The sequence below is a fragment of the Palaemon carinicauda genome, chromosome 11 (genome assembly GCF_036898095.1).
Source record: "Palaemon carinicauda isolate YSFRI2023 chromosome 11, ASM3689809v2, whole genome shotgun sequence".
Classification (NCBI taxonomy): domain Eukaryota; kingdom Metazoa; phylum Arthropoda; class Malacostraca; order Decapoda; family Palaemonidae; genus Palaemon; species Palaemon carinicauda.
The window spans coordinates 19,410,746-19,426,047 of NC_090735.1; the positions used below are offsets into that span (position 1 = coordinate 19,410,746).

General features: G+C 39.1%; 1 protein-coding gene across 5 annotated transcripts in view; it reads right to left on the reverse strand.

The window, feature by feature from the left end:
• Positions 1-15,302, reverse strand: part of LOC137649990 (dmX-like protein 2) — a 232,196-nt gene that overhangs the window by 42,861 nt on the left and 174,033 nt on the right. For all 5 annotated transcript variants that reach the window (XM_068382995.1, XM_068382994.1, XM_068382993.1 and 2 more), the window contains 3 exons: positions 15,021-15,145; positions 14,121-14,203; positions 11,261-11,352 (listed from right to left, as the gene is read on the reverse strand). In XM_068382995.1, coding sequence (XP_068239096.1) covers positions 11,261-11,352; positions 14,121-14,203; positions 15,021-15,145 — 300 coding nt within the window. The remainder of the gene's footprint in view (positions 1-11,260; positions 11,353-14,120; positions 14,204-15,020; positions 15,146-15,302) is intronic.

The following is a 15,302-nucleotide window of genomic DNA, read 5'->3' on the forward strand; positions in this document are numbered from 1 at the left end:
CTCTCCCTCCGTCTCTATCTCTCTCTCTCTCTTGATTTCGCACCGAAGAGAAGAGCCCACTTACGTTTCGTCAAAAAACAGGTTATTTGACCAAAGGAAAAATCTGAAAGGTTTTTCAATTAAAAAGTTCCTTTAAAATAGAATTTAAAACATTTAAGCTTTGAAAGAAGAATGAACAAAACGTCAGAATCGATTTACTCTTTCTGCAAAGTGAAACCGTGATACTCTCTCTCTCTATCGTAACGATAGAGCGCAAACTGCGTAGCATAAATAAACTAAACGTTAGTTCATCTTTGAAACAGTACGAAGATTATTCAAAGAAAATCTTTCATAAAATATCTACTAAAAAATATTCATTTAATAAGTTTTAAATCATTAGCTCTGTAAAAGTTATTTACGATTGAAAGGGCTCAACGTTGTTTAACTTCGGTTTCCAAGTTAGGACCGCCTACTCTCAGGAAAGGTCGCATATAAACAAATCATTAAAATTTATCTTGATGTTTATTATAAATGGAAAGCTAATCGAAGAGGCCTAATAAAGGCGGGTGAGATATAAAATATATAGAGGAAAATCTATAATTAATTTATAACGTGATACGATAATTGCTAAAAACCTAAACACACTTCCGTACTAAGGGAAGGGTCGGCCATTTAAAAGTCAAGGAAAGTCCAAAAAACAATCCAAAGTCATCAAAAATTAAATCTATCCAAAAACGAGTTCAAGATTTAAGTTGAAGATAAAACACCTGTACTGCGAAAGCTCAAACCAAAATGAAGTACTTCACCAAATATGTTGAGAAAACTCCAGGTTCTACAGCGAGTAATGATACGTCTTGTCGTCAAGGTCGACAGAGAAGAATTGAAGGGTTTGTTTACATGCAAGAGTGGTATCTGGCCAATAGTTGGCGCTGGTGGTCACACCCGCAACCTTCATAGCGATCGCTCGCGAGTTTTTGAGTGTGTTTTCTGTCGAGCCGCTGAGTAGCAGCTATTATATATTCACCGGCTAAGTTAAATATTTAAAATATATACTTTACATACCACGGAAATAACCTTTTCTTCCAAAGGTGGGTTAAGTATGTGATATCATTCTAACTCCTTTCAATCCCATGCATACAAGCAGTCAGGCTATCTATTGCCTTAAAATGTGTAATTATATAGAAAAAGGATGGTATACAGATTAAAGAATGAGATGTATATGTATTTAAGGTGAAAGATGGTAATTAGTTGGCATATAAGAAAAAATAAAGGAAGAGTTATTCCCTAAATAAGATCATACAGGAAATTCAATGAAGGTGCCTGTGGAAATGGTTGAAAAACATCCAAGTCTTAATCTATTAATTTTCATTGATCAAACGTTACTTCAGGCTTTTATGGCTAGCTATTCTGTGGGTACACATATTTAAATAAATGATATAGAACCACCTTGTGTGTTAAAATTACCAATTAAAAATGTCTTCTTTGAGAAAAAGTAGCTTCAGAATACTTTCTCCTACATGTGCAGGAAAACAGATTTACAACGTAAAGGGCAAGACATACCACGGATTTCCTGCATCTCTCTAAAATATAACGTAATGAATATAATAGTGTTATCTGAAATCTGAGTCAAGAGAGGAATTTCGAAATAAAGACTCAATAATGAAGATCTGAGGTATAATGGTATACCTAATTTACTTTAATATTCCAAATGCTTTTGCGACTCCCAAATCATGAATGTCTTCCTGAAGTTTCCAAAGGTAATTATAAAATTAGATTAAATGAAATTCTTGGATCACAAAATCAAGCTACAACCTAAATGAAGTTTTTATCAAATCACTGTTCAGACTTGACATGCAGAAGTCTTCTATTTTTTCAAAGGCCCTTTAGTTTCAAAATGCATTTACATTAGTACATTCTGAGATGTTACTCCCACCTGACTATATCTTCATCATCAATGATGCTTTTAGGTACAGTTTTCCTTTCTGCATGAATACTTATGAGATCCAGGTATTTATCTTAATGGTCTTAGTCCTGCTACTTCCATATTCATTACTTTTCTGAAAAACTGTTCCCCTCCCCTTTTTACCATATGCTTGAAAATGTTTGAGGTCTCAGTTTATTTACAACCCTTTGAATCAAACATTTATTTCAGCATCTTTTAGTTATAGATATCTCTATATTTTAATGAACTTCTTTCAAAACCTTGATTTTCTTTGTATGGGGTCATGTCTTCACTGAGCTCCATGGAAAATCAGATGTCTCAGGCACATATCATAGACTTTAACTCTGCTTACTACATTGATGCTCCTAATTACCACCAAACATACACAGCCACATACCCAACTGGATTGTTTCCTTTGCTTTCTGGTTTTGCTTACACTAATATTCAGTACTCCCTTCTTCATTCCACTCTCCTATCGTTTCAGCACGTACTAGACCACTTACTCTCAATTCTGCTGATGGCACCAAGTAAAGCATTTTTACATACACAATTCAAAGGGAATTCAGTACTATACTTTATGCAGCTTCTTTTCTTATGATGTTAGGATAAAAAATTAAGCACATCAAATTACTTTTCAAACATCTGCCTATCTTCACCCTAAAAATTATATAAAATATGGATCATCCCCAAATCTATGCATATTTATAGCCTTCTTAAGATCCACAAATATATAGAATAACATACAGTAGCTTGTTTTACAAGGTGCCTTCTTTTGCACATTAGGGTTAACTTATTAATCACTGCTTTATTGGCTGTTTGTAGCAACTCACTTGTAATTTTCAATAATCCATTTATTGTTATCCCAAAAGCTCTCCTATTTTCTTCAAGTGTCAGATTCTCTATTGGTCCTTCTGTCATGCACCTTCTTGTCCACATAAATTTTCTTCACTTAAGACTTAAAGTACATAAAGTACTCTATTGTTCAATTACTAATTACTTTTTATATTTTCAGTAATGTTCATATGGTCAGAAGTGATGCAGTAAAATTTTATCACACAATTGCTACTAAATAGTAGCTGATCATGTATAGGCACTGCAAACTGAAGCAACCCCCATTTCCACTCGATATTATCAATAACATTCAATAAGTGTCAATTAAACTGAGCTTCTGGAAAAGAAGCAATACAGTATGAACATCATGGTAGGTTCATAAAAATGAAATAAAAAATTCCTTGAATAAAAATGATATTTTGATTATAAAATAAATTTTTGAATATACTTACCCGGTGAATATATAATAGCTGACGTCTCCGGCGGCTCGACAGAAAAACACAAAAACTCGCGAGCGATCGCTATGAAGGTTGCGGGTGTGTCCACCAGCACCAACTATCGGCCAGATACCGCATATACATGTAAACAGCTCCAGTTCGTCTCTTTAATTTATATATTCACCGGGTAAGTATATTCAAAAATTTATTTTATAATCAAAATATCATTTTTAAATATTAAACTTAGCCGGTGAATATATAATAGCTGATTCACACCCATGGTGGTGGGTAGAGACCAGTATAAATACAGTTTACAGCGTATATGCTTAGAGTTTTTGACAGTTATATCATAACAAAACCCAAATATATATAGGTACCTGGTAAGGAAGATGACTTTGACGATTACTCTGCCTTGTTAGTCTTGTCTTCCTCACGAAGCCCAGCCATCCTCTTAGGCTGCTGAAAGACTCCCAGGAGCTGAAGTATCAAGGGCGGAAACCCATACAACAGGACCTTATCAAACCCCTAATCTGGGCGCTCTCAAGAAATGACATTTGACCACCCGCCAAATCAACCAGGATGCGAAAGGCTTCTTAGCCTTCCGTACAACCCAAAAACAAGATTAAAAACATTTCAAGAGACAGATTAAAAGGATATTGGAATTAAGGGAATGTAGTGGTAGAACCCTCACCCACTACTGCACTCGCTGCAACGAATGGACCCAGTGTGTAGCAGTCCTCATAAAGAGTCTGGACATCTTTTAAGTAAAATGACGCGAATACCGACTTGCTTCTCCAAAAGGTCGCGTCCATTATACTTCGCAGAGATCTATTTTGCTTAAAGGCCACGGAAGTTGCTATAGCTCTTACTTCGTGTGTCTTAACTTTAAGCAAGCATCGGTCTGTTTCATTCAAGTGAGAATGAGCCTCTCGGATTAAAAATCTGATAAAATATGACAAAGCATTCTTTGACATAGGTAATGATGGCTTCTTAACTGAGCACCATAAGGCCTCAGATCCACCTCGTAAGGACTTAGTACGAGCTAAGTAGAACCTAGAGCTCTAACTGGACACAGTACTCTTTCAAGTTCGTTGCCTACGATCTCTGACAGGCAAGGTATATCAAATGACTTAGGCCAAGGACGAGAAGGCAGTTCCTTTTTGGCCAGGAAACCAAGTTGAAGTGAACATGTGGCTTTATCTGTGGAAAAGCCGATGTTCTTACTGAAGGCATGAATTTCACTGACCCTTTTAGCCGAAGCCAAGCACACTAGGAAAAGCGTCTTGAGGGTGAGATCCTTCAGGGAGGCTGAATGTAATGGCTCAAACCTGTCTGACATCAGGAACCTTAGGACGACGTCTAAGTTCCATCCAGGAGTTGCCATACGACGTTCCTTAGAGGTCTCGAAAGACTTAAGGAGATCTTGGAGATCTTTATTGTTGGAAAGATCTAAGCCTCTATGTCGAAAGACCGAAGCCAACATGCTCCTGTAGCCCTTAATAGTGGGTGCTGAGAGGGAGCGAACATTTCTCAGATGTAACAGAAAATCTGCGATTTGGGCTACAGAGGTACTGGAAGAGGACACAGATGCTGACTTGCACCAGTCTCGAAAGACTTCCCACTTCGACTGGTATACTTTGATGGTAGAAGCTCTCCTAGCTCTCGCAATCGCACTGGCTGCCTCCTTCGAAAAGCCTCGAGCTCTTGAGAGTCTTTCGATAGTCTGAAGGCAGTCAGACGAAGCGCAGGGAGGCTTTGATGAACATCCTTTACGTGGGGCTGACGTAAGAGATCTACCCTTAGAGGAAGACTCCTTGGAATGTCTACCAGCCATTGAAGTACCTCGGTGAACCACTCTCTCGCGGGCCAGAGGGGAGCAACCAACGTCAACCTTGTCCCTTCGTGAGAGGCGAACTTCTGCAGTACCTTGTTGACTATCTTGAATGGTGGGAATGCATACAAGTCCTGGTGAGACCAGTCCAGTAGAAACGCGTCTATGTGGATTGCCTCTGGATCTGGGACTGGTGAGCAATAGATTGGGAGCCTTTTGGTCAACGAGGTGGCAAAGAGGTCTATGGTGGGTTGACCCCAAGTCGCCCAAAGATTCTTGCACACGTCCTTGTGGAGGGTCCATTCCGTGGGTATCTCCTGACCCCTCCGACTGAGACAGTCTGCCAAGACGTTCAAGTCCCCCTGGATGAACCTTGTCAACAGGGAGATGCCTCGATTTTTTTACCATATGAGGAGGTCCCTTGCGATCACGTACAGCGTGTGGGAGTGAGTGCCTCCTTGCTTGGAGATGTATGCCAAAGCTGTGGTGTTGTCTGAATTGACCTCTACCACTTTGTTTCGAAGAATGTTCTCGAAATTCATCAAGGCCAAGTGGACTGCTAATAGCTCCTTGCCGTTGATGTGCATGCTCTTCTGAACTGAGGTCCACAGACCCGAGCATTCCCGACCGTCCAGGGTCGCACCCCAACCCAAATCCGACGCGTCTGAGAACAACACGTGGTTTGGGTTCTTGACTGCTAGGGACAGGCCCTCTCTCAGACTGATATTGCTGTCCCACCAGTTCAGGCATGCTTTTACTGGTTCGGAGACCGGGATTGATACCGTCTCTAAAGTCTTGCCCTTGTTCCAGTGAGAGGCTAAATGGAACTGGAGAGGCCGAAGGTGCAGTCTCCCTAGCGAGAAAAACTGCTCCAGGGATGAGAGAGTCCCTACGAGACTCATCCAACTCCTTACTGAACAACGTTCTCTTTTCAGCATTAGTTGGACTTTGAGCAGGGCTTGTTCTATTCGGGTGGCAGACGGAAAAGCCCGAAAAACTAGACTGCGAATCTCCATCCCCAAATATAGAATAGTCTGGGATGGGATCAGTTGGGACTTTTCTAAGTTGACCAAAAGTCCCAACTCCTTGGCCAGACCCAACGTCCAATGCAGATCCTGCAGACAGCGATGACTGGACGATGCTCTGAGAAGCCAGTCGTCCAAGTACAGGGAGGCTCGGATTCCCGATAGATGAAGGAATTTTGCCACATTCCTCATGAGCCTCGTAAACAAGAGAGGAGCAGGACTGAGGCCAAAGCACAGTGCTCGAAACTGGTACACCACATTCCTGTAAACAAACCTCAGAAACGGTTGGGAATCCGGGTGTATAGGAATGTGGAAGTACGCATCTCGCAGGTCGAGAGAGACCATCCAGTCTCCCTCTCTGACCGCTGCTAAGACGGACTTCGTGGTCTCCATCGTGAATTTTGTTTTCGTAACAAAAACGTTGAGCGCACTGACGTCTAGCACTGGCCTCCAACCTCCTGTATGCTTTGGGACTAGGAAGAGATGGTTGTAAAACCCCGGTGATTGAAGGTCCGAGACTTTCACCACCGCTCCCTTCTCTAGCAACAGAGACACTTCTTGATTTAGGGCTTGTCTCTTTGACTCCTCTCGATACCTGGGAGAGAGGTCTATGGGAGTTGTTACTAGAGGAGGTTTGCGTACAAACGGTATTTTGTACCCCTCTTTGAGCAACAGAACAGACTCTTGGTCTGCACCCCTCTTCTCCCAGGCCTGCCAGAAGCTGTTCAATCTGGCCCCTACCGCTGTCTGAGGCTGTGGGCAGTCAGACTCTGCCACGGGAGGACTTGGCCCCTCTCTTCTTACCTCTCTTTCCCTCGGCACGAGAGCCTCCCCTGCTGGGAGCTCTGCCACGAAAGGGCGGGATAAATCTAGACGCAGGAGTCTCGATCCTGGGTCTCGCAACAAAGGATGAAGAAGGAGCTCCCTTGCGAGCAGAGGACGCCATCAGGTCATGTGTGTCCTTCTGCACAAGCGAAGCAGCTATATCCTTAACCAGCTGTTGTGGAAACAAGGCAGCCGATAAGGGAGCAAAGAGCAGTTCCGATCTCTGACAGGGAGTAACTCCTGCTGAAAGGAAAGAGCAAAGGGTTTCTCTCTTCTTCAAGACTCCCGACGTAAAGGTGGAGGCGAGCTCATTGGAGCCATCGCGGATGGCTTTGTCCATACAGGACATGATAAGTAAGGATACATCTTGGTCAGCAGATGAGATCTTCCTACTTAATGCTCCTAAAGACCAATCAAGAAAGTTAAAAACTTCAAAGGCCCTATATACGCCTTTAAGTAGATGGTCAAGGTCCGAGGAGGACCAACAAATCTTCGAGCGTCTCATGGCCAGGCGACGGGGAGAGTCTACGAGGCTTGAGAAGTCACCCTGGGCAGAGGCAGGGACTCCCAAGCCGAGAACTTCTCCCGTGTCATAGCAGACGCTCGATCTAGAAGCAAGCTTAGAAGGTGGGAAGGCAAAGGCCGTCTTCCCCAAACTCCTCCTGGTATCCAACCAGTCGCCTAGAAGACGTAAAGCCCTCTTAGAAGAGCGAGAAAGCACTAGCTTAGTAAAGGCAGGCTTGGTAGCAGCTAAGCCTAGAGCAAACTCAGACGGAGGCGAACGAGGAGCAACAGCAACAAAATGATCTGGAAAAAGATCCTTGAAAATCATCATGATCTTCTTAAAATCCATCGAAGGTTGAACAGCCTTAGGTTCTTCTACAACTGACAAAACGTCCAAAGGATTATCATCAGGATGAGGATCAGCAACGTCCTCATCTGAAGGAACCTCGTCCGACAACTGATGAGTCTCAAGCAAGGGAGAGACCTGCCTTGGTGGCAATGCTTGACAAGCAGAGTCCACACGCACAGGAGCATCAGTAGCAGTCCAGGACGCTACGTCATGTAACTGCTTAACGGACTGACTAGCAACAACAACAGGAGCGGGAGGACGCTCGACGTCAACTCGAGACTGCCTTGACTGCCTAGACTGAGCAGTTAAAACAACTCTTGACTGCGGTGCTTGACGCTCAACGTCAAAACAAGTCAACTTAGCTGGTTGGCGAACGTCCTGAACGTCAACACGAGCATGCGGCAGCGGCTGAACGTCCACAAGCGGCTGAAAGTCAACACGGGACTGCATCGAGTGAGGCTCTACGTCACGTGACTGACGTGACTTTGTAACGTCAACGTCAACAGGACGAGCAAAGGCTCGTTTGGGCGGCTGACGGCCAGGATCTCGATCAGCTAAACGGCGAGGATCATCGTGAACCTGCTCAGCAGTATACTCCTCCATAAGAGAGGCAAGCTTATACTGCATATCTTGCAGTACAACCCATTTAGGATCAACGGGAGTGGGTGCGGTTCGAGACGAGGGTAACGTCTGTGACTGCAAAACATTGCCTACACTAAGACTCTCGGAGCCTGTGTTACGCTTCTGTTTAGGCGGCGAGCAGTCTTCCGATGACTCCACAGGGTCAGAGCTGTCCCAATGGCTACAACCAGGACGCTGGACCTGTCCTGAAGGGACTGACTTCCGCTCTAAGGGTCTCGAAACCTTGCTCCACGGTTTCTTACGCGAGAAGCCTTCGGATGACGAGGAGAAAACCGCCTCGCTCGTCTTATGGTAGGGGCGGTCTTGACGAGACACGCCCGAAACCATAGAGGGAACGTCTGTTCGTTGGTTAAAGCCTCTCGTCCCCATAAGTCCTACGACATTACTTCTCCCTGGTGCATGGGAGCTTGCAAGAGGTCTCGGACTAGGCGAACGACAGTCACGAACAGACGAACCCTCGGTCGCAACACTGATAACACTTTGCGCACTAATAACTTTATCCCCACGATTTTCTAATGTGGCACTCTGACACTTTAACTCTTTTACATCCGCCATGAGTTGATTACGGTCCGTAGCTAAAGATTCAACTCTCTCGCCCAAAGCTTGAATGGCATGTAACATATCCCGCATTGATGGTTCATGAGTGCTAGTAGAAGATTCAGGCACAACTACTACTGGGGAAGGATTAGGTTCAGGGGCATGGGAGGAGGAAAATTCTAATGATCTAGAGGAACTTCTCCTCACCCTATCTCTCTCTAGCTTACGAGAATACTTATCAAACTCTAGCCAGTCGAATTCCGAAAGTACCACGCACTCATCACACCGATCTCCTAATTGACAGGTTTTACCCCGACAATTAGAACACACAGTATGTGGGTCAAGAGAGGCCTTTGGAAGACGTTTGTTACAATCCCTAACATTACATTTACGAAATTTAGGAATTGGAGAAGGGTCAGCCATTTTGAAAAGTCAAAGAAAGTCCAAAAACAATCCAAAGTCATCAACAATTAAATCTATCCAAAAAAGAGTTCAAGAGTTTAAATTGAAGATAAAAACACCTGCACTGCGAAAGCTCAAAACCAAAAAGAAGTACTTCACCAAGACTGTTGAAAAACTCCAGGTTAACAGCGAGTAATGGAATCAACTTGTCGACAAGACCGACAGAGAAGAACTGGAGCTGTTTACATGTATATGCGGTATCTGGCCGATAGTTGGCGCTGGTGGGCACACCCGCAACCTTCATAGCGATCGCTCGCGAGTTTTTGTGTTTTTCTGTCGAGCCGCCGGAGACGTCAGCTATTATATATTCACCGGCTAAGTTTAATATTTAAAACTATCATTTCACAGTTCATCCAACTTGTGTTTGTCTGTTGTGCACATGCTCACAGGCCTGAGATAGGAAGCGGCACTCTAAGGAGAGAGAACACTGTGGGTCATGCAGTGCCAACCCTGGTGTGCTGGGTTCTTTTTTACTCCATTTGTGTTGTGCTTAAAAAATTTGTCTATATTCTTGAATGTGATAAAGCATAGAATTAGATTATTAAGCTGTATCCAGCTATAGAGCTGCTGCCACAAATTGAAAAATAAAGGGAGTTTTTACCCTTATTTTGTGATTCATAAGGGTTTTTGAAAAAACAAGCTGTAACAATTTAGGCTATTAATAAGTAATTTTCTTATTTTGTTCTGTTTAGGATTTTATCAAGCTAATATATAAATTTCCTTTTTATGTTTGCTTTCTTTTACATAAGATTAAAATAATGGCTAAACATTTTCTGAAGCAGGACCTCTTACTAATTTTAGCCATCAGCTGTCACTGTTACTAAAGATCTCTTTGAAACACAAACATAGTGCTTCATAGCACTATTTGTGGCCTGGTCATTTATCTTTACTTTTACAGAAATTTCATACAAAAGGTCGACTCACAATACTTGAATCTTAATTTATATAATTTTCAATCTATAAACTCACCTAATTTTCATATTGCTTTGTTCCTGATGAAGACTCAAATTCACTATTACTCAAAAAAAAAATTTAAAATTTCGCATTTTCATTCATTCAAGAGGCAAGCAAGGTGACATCTGGTGGTTAACATCCACCAAAATCAGTCTTGATTTTGAAAACAATATCATATCCTCTTGACCTCATTAGGTGGTATGTATCTGAACATTGGGTGAGTATAGAAACAACAAATATTATCAAAACTAATGTCCAAAAACAGAAAAGCACCAAAAAGACCATTGATTCATCAACCAAGTTTTCTTAAGCAAGAATAGCCAATTGAAATATAGAAAGACACACTTACGAGAAAACAACTTTTATAAAACAAAATCAGCAACAGTAACAGATAAAACAATTACAATGAGTATGAAAATAATCAACAGATGAGAAACTAATGAAACGAACCGAAAGAAAAAGTCCATGCCACCTTGAGGTAACATTACTACCTCCCTAGCTCACTAGGACCGACATCTGTAACACTGTTAGGCTGATTTTTCCCGATTCTAAAGTTACAGAGGAGAAAGACAACAGATGCTGGGCAGCAACATGTTGTACTGCCTTAACAAAATGAAGATAGTAAAGTTCTTTGAAAAGAGTGTGGCATGTTGCAGACACAAGAAATTTATTTGGTTTTACTTATAACCTTTGCATTTTCAATACCCCAATAACATAAATAAATACATAGAACTGTTTATCATAGTAACATCAGATAATAGAAAAAATACCCAAAAAGATTCTCAGTAGAAGGTTGAATATACCTTTGGTTCTGAAAATTTTGATATTTTCCTATCTATTAAAAAAACCCATTACCACAATGACCTATTCAATGTTACATGAAATATAGAAATAGAAATTGGCAAAAAACTAGACTACATAAAAACTGTAATATGAACTTACCACATTGGTACCTCGACCTGTTTGACTCATTGGACCACCACCCATGGCAGGGAAATTGATACTTGATGATGATGACAGGTTACCATCTACCCCTGTGAAATAGTAATTGTCAGTTTTTCAAAGAATTGCAAATAAATCTTAGAAAAAATTTTCCCTAAATTATATGGAAATCTAACTTTATTAAATCAAAGGAATAACACACAATAGAAACCCTATATATTTTGAGCCATCAAACTTGATTGGGATAACAAATTTCAGCATTCAATATATAACAAGAGGCCATTCAGTCCTACCTATCACGACCTTTTATTATACAGGTACTGTATTGATACTTTTCAAGTGATATTCAATATTAATATTTATAAATTATTGTCGCCCAAAGATTACACAAAAACATATCATCACACTGTTGCATAACAGCTCTAGAACATTCAGAAGCATTGTATTCCTTGACTTATATTTTCTGTTAAAAATCAAGAAAAGGATAAATAATTCAACATATCTATCTGATAATATGATTAAGAATTACAATATAATAAAATTTTCCTTAGAATCCTCAAACAAATCAATTTCTTTTTTTGTCATAAGCCATAAAATTCCAACGGCTTAAAATTTCCTGTTACCTCATCTCATAACATCTGTTTTTGATGATCATATTCACGCACCAATACATATTGGCTTTTCTATGTATACTATTAATTTTTTTCAAAAACAATCTCTGCCCAAGACCTAAAAGACTCAGTGATTCTCAAAATATTTTATATAGCAACTTGGTGCACATGATAAGATTTTAAGCAAACAGTGGTTCTGGATGAGCCACCATAGATCAGAACTTGAAGTAAGTTGATCTATTATGAAGTAAGGTAAATAGAGCCAATCAAAATTCTAAAATGGCTTCATCTTTAAATTTTGCTGAGCATTTTTAAAGATTTTACAGTACAGCATAATAATATATTTTCAAATCATAACCAAAAATGATAATAGTAATGATACACACATCTAGAAAAAATGCAAATTATGTTTTAAAGGAAGTGCTTAATTAAGAGGCAAAGTGTTTAAGGATATAAAATCTCCCAACTAACGCAAACTCCCATCAAGTTGTAGGTATCTTGATGCTAAAAATAAATCAAAAAGGTACCAACTAAAATTAACTTCTAGAACTCACCAGAAATTTAGCAGGTGACATCCTAGTAAAATTAAAATGCACACACACACACACACACACACACACAGAGAGAGAGAGAGAGAGAGAGAGAGAGAGAGAGAGAGAGAGAGAGAGAGAGAGAGAGAGAGAATGTTTGTTACTTTAATTACAATCTAAATGTAATATTAAATTTTCAATACATTGAGAGTTGTAGTGCAAGTAAAGTACATTATCCTTATATATAAAAAAAAGAAAAAAAAATATGGAGAAAATTTTAAACCATTTCATGGATACAGTAATCCTGTTGTTGAAAAAAAAGATATTCTTATAAACCTCGTTCCAAATGCAACTTAAAATGAAGCTTATGCATTCCTGGTAAATTCATTATCTTTCAGCCTTTTATATGGATATCATCTTTATCACTTTTTGTTATTTTGTTAGATTATATTATTTCTACTATACAGTACTGTAATTGTAAATTTCTTATAAATTTGAAAGTTTAGTTTAAAATGTTTAATTATCAATAATCTTAATGTTTTACTAGTTTCATGTATTTTTTCATGAAGTATTAGCAAGGAGCTTGTGTTGCCAGGCAGTGTGTCAATAACTATAATACAGCATGGATGTCCATACTCATTCGCAATGTCTAGCATACAAATTTATGAAACTTTTTCTCTTTAGGGATCTAGCTATATCAAAGTTCACCTATCGCTCTCTCAGTACATTGCTGGTTTATAAATGTATTATGTAAATGTATAACACGGACTCCCCTTTATATCGAGGGTTTCTGGGGACAGGTAAGTTTTATATTTTTTTTTTATTTTAATAATTACTTGTTAAAAATAATTTTTGGGATTATAAACGGTTTAATTTATAAGATAATAAAGACATGAAAAATTATAAAAAATAAAAAATATACAGTTGATCTCTAAATGTACTTTGCAATTTTTCCATTATCGCAGGGGGGCTTGGAATGTAACACCTACGATAACTGAGGGATTATTGTATTTCTCTTTTTTCATCAAATTGTCATGTTACACAGGTTAGACATCAACCACTATAATTAGAACTAAAATTACTTAACTGGTAGGCATAGAATGACAATGACACATTACTCTATCTTTAGCATCTTACAAAGAAAATGATACTCATGAACCTCTATAAATAAATACCTAAGCAGAACTTTTTAGGTCATAAAGACTACATAAAGAAATTATTGAGTTTTGGCATAACATACCGTACCTGGATATTACACAACCACAAACAGGGAATTAAATAAACAGTAAAATGAGCGACATAACATCAGTGTTTAATATACCATAGGTACTTTAATACTGACATGTATACCATTAGGTTCAATGCCTCTCAATATGTTGTTAATTTCTTGTTGTCATATATTTTCATTGTTTGGGTAGATTTCAGTCTTTTATATCAGTCAAGGTAATACCCTAGGTACTGTAATTTGTTATAATAAGTTAAACTATTTGTTAATCTTTTCCTAACCATATAATTTGGTTTCATAACTTTTCTGTAATTTACATTGCTTACTTTATTTTTTACTTATATATTTGATTATTCAATCAGTAATAAGAAATACAATACTATATAGATAAGGAGTGCAATATCAATATACATGTAATAGGCTTGTTAGTCTCGGACAAACTCTAACGTAAAAAAAAAAAACAGTAGATCAATATAAAAATAATAGGACATTACCTCCCCTTCCAGGATCTAAAACATTCTTGTCCATTGGAGTCTGCACAACAAGAAAATTCGATGACGGCACAGAATCTGGTTCCCTGTAAAAATATTTCTCAATGAGACTTGCTCATTGTGATTTTAAAAAATATAGAAACTTGAAAACTTTATTTGCCATTGAATATAGTGATATAACTAGAAAAACACTCTGAGAGTGCAGACTTCTGCCACGGCAGCTTATTTCTCGAAACCAGCTTCCCTTTCCAGAATCAATTTAGACCCTATGCGTATTTGAAGTCTGTGTGACAACCATGTGCGAACTTGGGGTTAAGGTTAGGGTTAATTCAGTCGACCTTTTGCACGACCTTGACCTTGACCTTTGACCTAGGACTTTTAAAATTGAATCACTTCTATGTCTCAACATAACAATTAACCCCTGAAAGTTCCACTACTCTGTGAGTAAAATTGCAGCCAAGATGTTTTTTCACAAAAAGACAAACAGGGGTGAAAACATAACCTCCTCCCAACTTTGTTGGTGGAGGTAACTAAGAGCATACAATATATATGTAACTGAATTAATGATAAACTCTTCAGTAGTTCATAACTGCTATTTTCAAGTGTTGGAAATAATGTAGAGCTATTTCCTAAGAGAAATACATAACTATGGAAATACTTCTTCTTGGAGAAAACTTTACAGGCTTTATAGGCTGACAGAATAACTATAAACAGATTTTGAAGAGAAGCAAAAAGTCTATTTTTGGGTGAGATGGCCATGTTGTCCTGATGGAAGGTTCCTATTGGTAGCTTTCTACCAATAGGAACCTTCCATCAGGACGACATGGCTTGAGTCCAAAAAATCATATATAAAGTTGAAAACCAAATCTTTCTATTCTCAGCATAAAACAATTTTATACTCACTGGTTGAGAGCTAAAACATCAAGTTCACATTCATTAGTAAGCCACCCTGGGTGATCTAATAGCAGAGACACATCTAGTTCCTGAACCTCTCGGACTGTGGCCACTGCCATCAAACCTGCATTCACCTGCAGATTGAATATGAAAATAATGAATTGATAAGAGATCCTTCACAAAATTAAGCTGCATTAACATGCTGCAGGATAACAACTTAACTTTATGAAAATATGAGTATTGAAAACTTTATGAAGCCCAATACTGTACAGTACATGCAAATATCTTGTA